The 10000-nt window shown below is 44.6% G+C and overlaps 1 protein-coding gene across 1 annotated transcript in view; it reads right to left on the bottom strand.

Moving 5' to 3' along the window:
- The window catches only part of nfia (nuclear factor I/A), a 103245-nt gene that overhangs the window by 31250 nt on the left and 61995 nt on the right, over positions 1-10000 (bottom strand). The window contains exons 6-7 of the mRNA XM_055165174.1: positions 9306-9433; positions 2294-2451 (exon numbers count right to left, since the gene is read on the bottom strand). Of these exons, the coding sequence (XP_055021149.1) occupies positions 2294-2451; positions 9306-9433 (286 nt within the window). The remainder of the gene's footprint in view (positions 1-2293; positions 2452-9305; positions 9434-10000) is intronic.

Here is a 10000-nt window from a genome sequence, read left to right as displayed (position 1 = left end):
TGTGTGTGTGTGTGTGTGTGTGTGTGTGGTGTGTGTGTGTGTGTGTGTGTGTGTGTGTGTGTGTGAGGAGGGTGTGTGTGTGTGTGTGTGTGTGTGTGTGTGTGTGTGTGTGTGTGTGTGTGTGTGTGTGAGGAGGGTGTGTGGTCACAAATCGATCCGGTGTCTAGACTCAGATATATCAACTATCACTGAGACTGACACCACAGACTGCAGAGAACCAGGACTAAACCAGAACTAAACCAGGACTAAACCAGGACTAAACCAGGTTTAAACCAGGACTAAACCAGGTTTAAACCAGGACTAAACCAGGACTAAACCAGGACTAAACCAGGTTTTAAACCAGGACTAAACCAGGACTAAACCAGGACTAAACCAGGACTAAACCAGGACTAAACCAGGACTAAACCAGGACTAAACCAGGACTAAACCAGGTCTAAACCAGGACTAAACCAGGTCTAAACCAGGTTTAAACCAGGTTTAAACCAGGACTAAACCAGGACTAAACAAGAACTAAACCAGGTCTAAACCAGAACTAAACCAGGACTGAACTCTTGGAAATCTTTTTTGATTATGTCGATGAACAAACGTGTCCACAAAGCCGTTAATATCTGGATATTTAAATGTAAGATCTAAAAATGTAAAATTGTCCTTTTCAGTCTTAATGATTCTGACATGAGGTTTGTTCATTCTTAGACCAACAGCTTTATTACTTTATTACTTTATTACTTTATTACTTTTTTTTTAATATCGATGAAAAATGGTGAACAGCAGAAAGGAGAAGGCACACGGGAGGAGGTGCAGCATGGTTCAGTCCTGGTTTAGTCCTGGTTTAGTCCTGGTTTCAGTCCTGGTTCAGTCCTGGTTTAGTCCTGGTTTAGTCCTGGTTTAGTCCTGGTTCAGTCCTGGTTCAGTGAAGCAAATTTATTTTTGTTTATTGATCATAATTTGGGAGGGTTTTAGCTTCATATGAGACATTTCTAAAACCAATCGATTAATTTAAAGTCAAGTTATAAACTTTTGTTTCTACAAAATGGATAAGTGACAAGACTTTTGTCAGGGACTGTATATATATATATATATATATATATATATATATATATATATATATATATATATATATATATTATATTCACTATTAATGTAATTAATATTATTCACTTTTAATGTAATTCACTTCATATTGTGCAGCAGGACATAAATCAACTCTTTTCAAATATTGTTTCTATGATAAAAATCCTGTTTATTCCCATAAGTTATGGTAAAGCCTGAAAGTTCTGCCTCCTGCTGATTTGAAGAACAGTGAGTTTCTTTGGTCACAGCAGCTGTTTCCCTCCAGATACAAAGATCATTTTGGGCTTAAATTGAAGCTTATGAACATGGGAAGTTTTTGATGTACATTTGAGGCAGTGATAAATGCAATAAAATGCTTGAAAATGATCAGTTTTGATGACAATTTGTCAGGTGGACAGACATTTTTTAGTCTTTTAGGACATGTTGAGGGTGATATTTGACAGTAAAAAGGCAACAAGCCCCAGAATATTTTTCTTCTAGTTTCCCCCATGTGTCAGGATCCACCATGCCAAATTTTGGGGTTATTTGACCATGTTTGTAGTTTCAGTACCTTAATATTTACAGTTACATAATTTCGCAAATAGCTTTTCTTAAAAACTGTGTTTTTTGGGCCCTGAGTTGGAGTTGGTCCCATCAACTCGTGATGGTCCAAGATATAATATAACAGGAAATAATAGTGAAAAAAAGGAGCAAAAAAAACATCCTGAGGGGTGGACCAGGCTCCCGGCCTCGTTTCACAGCCTGAAACTCACCTGTGAGACGGACACGTGACCACGACGTTTGACTGTTTACACATGGAGACGGGCCTGGATGGACTGTCGCAATAAAATAAAAAATAAAAAAAACATCGGAAAAACCATCACCTCCTAATAGAGACACGTCGGAATGAAGAGACACTGGAAAAGGCAGTGGACCCCAACACTTTCACTTTTTTTATCTGCATTAATAGTAGTGTTTGCGTGAGCTCCCCCTGCAGGTGTGAACTTGTGAGTGCAGTTTGGGTCAGTTACACAGAAAGAGTTTTGAGAGTTTTTATGAGTCTTTAGACCAACAAGAGTCTACAGATCGATGGATTGTACATCACTGTATCCATATTTTAGATTTTTGGTTTTGTTTCAATCCTGGTCTTGTCCCGGTCTCATCTCGGTCTGGTCCTGGTCTAGTCCCGGTCTAGTCCCGGTCTTGTGTGTGTCTTGTGTGTGTGTGTGTGTGTGAGACTTACATGTGGGGCGCCCCCTTCTGGACACACGAGCTGCACAAACTCCTTGAGCGTGTCCTGGGGGTGGTACCTGATCGCCGGGTGGGAGAAGTAGGACCCGGGCTGCTGGAGGATGGGGGACGAGGAGAAGTGCAGACCAGCAGGGGGCGCATGGGGGCTCGCTGTGCACACGACACCACACACACAGAGTTAGACACATGACACAACAGGACGCACAACACAACACAACACAAACCTCACAAACCTCAAACCTCAAACCTGACACCGACTGAAAAACCTGAAATCATCTGACCCGCTCACTGTTGTCCAAAGTTCTTCCAAGTTCTCACCTTCTGCTTCTGAACGTCGTCATTTTTCACCAGGACGAGTTTATAAAAGTTTAACACGACTCTCAGAGGATAACTACAACTAGCATGCTAATACACATCAGGCTTATTTCTTCGTTTGTGACTCATGTGACTTTACAAAAAAATAAAATAAAAAATCAGATCCAAGTTTTAAGGTCCATGTTTTAGTCCCAGACCAGGTCTTTGTGTGGTTTTCCTGGATCAGTCCTGGTTAAATCCTGGATTAGTTTCAGGTAAATTTAAATTTAATCCCAGTTTTTGTCTTTTGTCTCATAAACAGACTCACACAGCTCCAGACGATAAACAACCAAAGAAAAACTGAATCATGTGTGAAAGAATTTGAACAATCCTAAAAACACACAGAAAACTGTTCTTTAGTCTTTGGTTCATAATCTAACCTGATTTAAACTGATTTAAATTATTTAATCATTTTTAAACATGATTTAAATGTGATTTAAACTGATTTAAACATGATTTAAATGTGATTTAAACTGATTTAAACATTGATTTAAATTTATTTAAACTGATTTCAACATGATTTAAAGCTGCTTTAAACTGATCTAAACTGATTTAAACATGATTTAAACAGATTTAAACAGATTTAAACATGATTTTAACAGATTTAAACAGATTTAAACATGATTTAAACATGATTTAAACTGATTTAAACAGATTTAAACATGATTTAAACTGATTTAAACATGATTTAAACATGATTTAAACTGATTTAAACATGATTTAAACAGATTTAAACATGATTTAAACAGATTTAAACTGATTTAAACATGATTTAAACATGATTTAAACTGATTTAAACATGATTTAAACATGATTTAAACTGATTTAAACAGATTTAAACATGATTTAAACATGATTTAAACATGATTTAAACAGATTTAAACATGATTTAAACTGATTTAAACATGATTTAAACATGATTTAAACTGATTTAAACATGATTTAAACTGATTTAAACATGATTTAAACATGATGTTAGAGACAAAGCTCATCTAACTTTTGAGACAAACTTTCCCGACCTGTTTTTGTTTCTGCAATCGGAAAGAAAAAAAAAGTGAAGGAGAGATGAACAGATGAGAGAGAGAGAGAGATGGACAGATCAGCATGAAGGAGAAAAGAGTAATGGACAGTGCAGAAGTGGATGGACAGATGAGACAGAGAGAGGGAGAGAGGGGGAGAGATGGACAGATGAGAGAAAGAGATGGACAGATCAGAGGGAGAGATGGACAGATGAGAGAAAGAGATGGACAGATCAGAGGGAGAGATGGACAGATGAGAGAAAGAGATGGACAGATCAGAGGGAGAGATGGACAGATGAGAGAAAGAGATGGACAGATCAGAGGGAGAGATGGACAGATGAGAAGCAGACAGAGAGATGGACAGATCAGAAAGAGATGGACAGATCAGTGTAAGAAAGAGAGAGTGAGAGATAAACAGATGAGAGAGAGAGAGAGATGGATGAGAGGTAGATGGAGGGAGATGGAGAGACAGAGTGAAAGATGGAGAGATGAGACATAGATGGAGAGAGATGGAGAGATGAGGGCGGAGGAGAGAAGAGTAATGGGGGGTGCAGACGTGGGGGGCGGGGCCGAGGCTTTAGAGTTGATTAAAGGGGGCGGGGCTTATGCAGATGAGCGATGACACGCGCAGACGGCGACTCTGCGGCTGTCAATCAAACGGAGGTCAGGAGGAGGTCACAGACGTCAGCGTTTAGACCGAAGAAGAAGAAGAAGAAGAAGAGGAAGAGGAGGAAGAAGAGGAAGAAGAGGAAGAAGAAGAGGAGAAGAGGAAGAAGAAGAAGAAGAAGAAGAAGAAGAAGAAGAGGAAGAAGAAGAGGAAGAAGAAGAAGAGGAGGAAGAGGAGGAGGAGTCTGTCCAACACCGGGACCAGAACCACAGAAGAGATTTTACTACGTTTGAGTCGGTTACAAAAGAATAAATCAGACTGAAGATTCTGTGTTTACGTCGCTCTGATCTGAAAACATCACGACTTTTACTGAAATCGAAATGTGACGACGGAACGAAGCGCGAGCAGAACCGACGAGGACGACGTCTAGAAACACCCACATACCACATGGTTTGGGTTTGAGTTTAGTTTGAGTTCGGTTTTAGTTTTGGGTTTGGTTTGGATTTAGTCTGAGTTTGGGTTTGATCTGGTTTGGGTTTTGGGTTCAGAACAGGGTTATAAATGGTGTTTGTGGTTTTGGTTCTGTGTTGGTTCTGTTTTTCTCGCTGAACAAACCTCGAGTGACGTTTCTTTAAACTGTAAGACGACGTTAAACTAAATAAAAAACAAATTAAATATTGAATAAACTCCGATAAACACAGAGAACTTCTCAACAAGCTGATTTTTAAGGCAGAACAACCAGGACTAAACCAGGACTAAACCAGGACTAAACCAGGACTAAACCAGGACTGGACAGGACTGAACTAGGACTAAACCAGGACTGGACCAGGACTAAACCAGGACTAAACCAGGACTGGACCAGGACTAAACCAGGACTAAACCAGGACTGGACCAGGACTAAACCAGGACTAAACAAGGACTGGACCAGGACTAAACCAGGACTAAACCAGGACTCTGATGGTCCTTTAGACCAGTTTAAACTCTTCTCTTGATGAACCCAGTGACACAGACACAGACACAGACGCTCACAGACAGGAGCATGCAGGGACAGATGACGACAGGTGCAGATCAGGTGACAGGTGCAGAAGAATAAACACAACTGAAAAATGAGTTTTTACTGAATCACAGGACAGACCTGTCCAGCCACACAGAACCACAGAAGAACCACAGAACCACAGGAGAACCACAGGAGAACCACAAGAACCACAGGAGAACCACAGGAGAACCACAAGAACCACAGGAGAACCACAAGAACCACAGGAGAACCACAAGAACCACAGGAGAACCACAAGAACCACAGGAGAACCACAGGAGAACCACAAGAACCACAGGAGAACCACAGGAGAACCACAGGAGAACCACAAGAACCACAGGAGAACCACCCCACAGGAGAACCACAGGAGAACCACAGGAGAACCACAGAAGAACCACAGGAGAACCACAGAAGAACCACAGGAGAACCACAGAGTGTAAACGTCGTGGAGTATTTGTTGGAGCACTGGGCTGTGTTTAAGCTCATGTGTTTTGTTAAATATAAACTGTAGATCTCTGAGTTGGACCAAAGCACCTGGACTCGGTCCAGACTCAACTTTTGTGTTTCCACCGGACCAGACCCTGGTCCAGACCCTGGTCCAGACCCTGGTCCAGACCCTGGTCCAGACCCTGGTCCGGACCGAGACCTGCTCTGTTAGACCAGAGGAGCAGGAGCAGTGTGAGTGCTCTGGTCCTCGGGTCTTCGGGCCTCAGGTCTTTGGCCCGAGAGCCTTAATTAATAAATATAAAACATTACAAAAAATCAAATCCAATCAGAATTAAATTTGACAAATCAAAGACTCGACTCTGTCCTCAGGCCACAAACTCTCTGCTTTTTATAAATATAAACTGAACCAAACGTGTTTAATCATCTGACCTGAAGTCGACTAAAACTAAAGCTGAAACAAGAAGAAACAAAAACTTCAACACAAATCTGAAAAACTCACAAACACAACTTGACCTGACTCCACTGACCCGACTCTACTGACCCGACTCTACTGACCCGACTCTACTGACTCGACTCTACTGACCTGACTCTACTGACCTGACTCTACTGACTCAACTCTACTGACTCGACTCTACTGACTCGACTCCACTGACCCGACTCTACTGACCCGACTCTACTGACCTGACTCTACTGACTCGACTCCACTGACCCGACTCTACTGACCTGACTCTACTGACTCAACTCTACTGACTCGACTCCACTGACCCGACTCTACTGACCTGACTCCACTGACTCAACTCTACTGACCCGACTCCACTGACCCGACTCTACTGACCCGACTCTACTGACCCGACTCCACTGACTTGACTCTACTGACTTGACTCTACTGACTCGACTCCACTGACTCGACTCCACTGACTCGACTCTACAGCCTCGACTCTACTGACTCGACTCTACAGACTCGACTCTACAGACTCCACTCCACTGACTCGACTCTACAGACTCGACTCTACAGACTCGACTCCACAGCCTCGACTCTACTGACCCAACTCCACAGACTCGACTCCACTGACTCGACTCCACTGACTCGACTCTACAGACTCGACTCCACTGACTCGACTCTACTGACCCGACTCCACTGACTCGACTCTACGGACTCGACTCCACTGACCCGACTCTACTGACTCGACTCTACAGACCCGACTCCACTGACTCGACTCTACTGACCCGACTCCACTGACTCGACTCTACTGACTCGACTCCACTGACTCGACTCTACAGACTCGACTCCACTGACTCGACTCCACAGACTCGACTCTACAGACTCGACTCCACTCACTCAACTCCACTGACTCGACTCTACTGACCCGACTCCACTGACTCGACTCTACTGACCCGACTCCACAGACTCGACTCCACAGACTCGACTCCACTGACTCGACTGACTCGACTCACAGACTCGACTCCACTGACTCGACTCCACTGACTCGACTCCACAGACTCGACTCTACTGACCCGACTCTACTGACCTGACTCTACTGACTCAACTCTACTGACTCGACTCCACTGACCGACTCTACTGACCTGACTCCACTGACTCGACTCTGACCCGACTCTACTGACCCCGACTCTACTGACCCGACTCCACTGACTTGACTCTACTGACCCGACTCTACTGACTTGACTCTACTGACTCGACTCCAATGACTCGACTCCACTGACTCGACTCTACAGCCTCGACTCTACTGACTCGACTCTACAGACTCGACTCTACAGACTCGACTCTACAGACTCGACTCCACAGCCTCGACTCTACTGACCCAACTCTACAGACTCGACTCTACGGACTCGACTCTACAGACTCGACTCCACTGACTGGACTCTACAGACTGGACTCTACAGACTGGACTCTACAGACTCGACTCTACTGACCCGACTCTACTGACTCGACTCTACTGACCCGACTCCACTGACTCGACTCCACTGACTCGACTCTACTGACCCGACTCCACTGACTCGACTCTACTGATCCGACTCCACAGAATCGACTCCACTGACTCGACTCTACTGATCCGACTCCACAGAATCGACTCCACAGACTCGACTCCACTGACTCGACTCTACAGACTCGACTCCACTGACTCGACTCTACTGACCCGACTCCACTGACTCGACTCTACGGACTCGACTCCACTGACCCGACTCTACTGACTCGACTCTACAGACCCGACTCCACTGACTCGACTCTACTGACCCGACTCCCACTGACTCGACTCTACTGACTCGACTCCACTGACTCGACTCTACAGACTCGACTCCACTGACTCGACTCCACAGACTCGACTCCACTGACTCGACTCCCACTCACTCAACTCCACTGACTCGACTCTACTGACCCGACTCCACTGACTCGACTCCACTGACTCGACTCCACGACTCACTGACTCGACTCCACAGACTCGACTCCACTGACTCGACTCCACAGACTCGACTCCACTGACTCGACTCCACAGACTCGACTCTACTGACTCGACTCCACTGACTCGACTCTGTGGTCTTGTCTTGTGTTTGGTCGGCAGCAGTGTGGCTGGACACGTGACACACACAGATGAGAGCAGAGGGTCAGCGGGGGTCGGGGGGGGGGGGGGGGGGTCACACAGGGTCAGCGGGGGGTCAGGGGGGGTCAGGGGGAGGGGACAGGTGGTGTTAGACGGGGCAGAGCAGATGAGTTACCTTGTCGGGAGATGAAGGAGCTAGTTAAAGAGCCACGCAGTTTATATCCAGCTTCAATCAAACAAACAGAACAGAAAAGAAAAGATGCAGCGAGTTAGTACGGAGAAAAAGAAGGAGAGATGGAGAGAAGGAGAGAAGAGAGAAGGAGAGAAGGAGAGAAGGAGAGAAGGAGAGAAGAGAGAAGGAGAGAAGAGAGAAGGAAAGAAGAGAGAAGGAGAGAAGGAGAGAAGAGAGAAGGAGAGAAGGAGGTAGAGGTCGTTCACTCAGGTCACAGACGCTCGTGAGGGGGTGAGGAGGAAATCATCTCTGAACCATCAAAAAACTCACACTAAAAACTCAACAAACGTCAAAATTCTACGGAAAAGAATCAGTTTATTTTATAAAACTGACCTGTTCTCTGTCACACCCCTCACACACTCACACACACACACACACACACACACACACACACACACACACACACACACACACATACACACACACACACACACACACACACACATCACACACACACACACACACACATACACATACACACACACACACACACACACACACACACACACACATACACACACACACACACACACACACACACACACATACACACACACACACTCTTTTCTCTCTCAGGGTTAATAATGTGAAGCTGCTGTGAGCGTCTGAGTTAGAGACAGGAGCAGGAACACACACACACACACACACACACACACACACATCTGCAGGACGAGTACTGGAGTACTTGAGTAGTACTGTAGTAGTAGTATTACAGTAGTAGTAGTAGTAGTATTAGTAGTCGTGTTGTCTGTACCAGGCTCGACGTCGTGCCAGCTGCTGCCCTGGCTGCCGCTGCCCGGGGACCGTCCCTGTCCACTGTAGTACGTCTCCTCCCCCGGACTGTCCACGTCCTCCTCCATACACTTTATCCTCTTGGCCGAACTGAAACACACACAAGATACACACACATGTAAGATACACACACACACACACACAAGATACACACGTAAGATACACACACACACACAAGATACACACGTAAGATACACACACACACACACACAAGATACACACGTAAGATACACACACACACAAGATACACACGTAAGATACACACACACAAGATACACACGTAAGATACACACACAAGATACACACGTAAGATACACACAAGATACACACGTAAGATACACACACAAGATACACACGTAAGATACACACACACAAGATACACACGTAAGATACACACACAAGATACACACGTAAGATACACACACAAGATACACACGTAAGATACACACACACACAAGATACACACAAGATCACACGTAAGATACACACACACACACACAAGACACAACAACACACACACGTAAGATACACACACAAGATACACACACAAGACACACACACACACAAATACACACGTAAGATACACACAAGATACACACGTAGATACACACACACGTAAGATACACACACAAGATACACACGTAAGATACACACACA

The sequence above is a fragment of the Boleophthalmus pectinirostris genome, unplaced genomic scaffold, assembly GCF_026225935.1.
Source record: "Boleophthalmus pectinirostris isolate CB_2022bp ecotype Guang Dong unplaced genomic scaffold, ASM2622593v1 HiC_scaffold_7, whole genome shotgun sequence".
Taxonomy (NCBI): Eukaryota; Metazoa; Chordata; class Actinopteri; order Gobiiformes; family Gobiidae; genus Boleophthalmus; species Boleophthalmus pectinirostris.
This window is presented reverse-complemented; position numbering and strand designations above follow the sequence as displayed.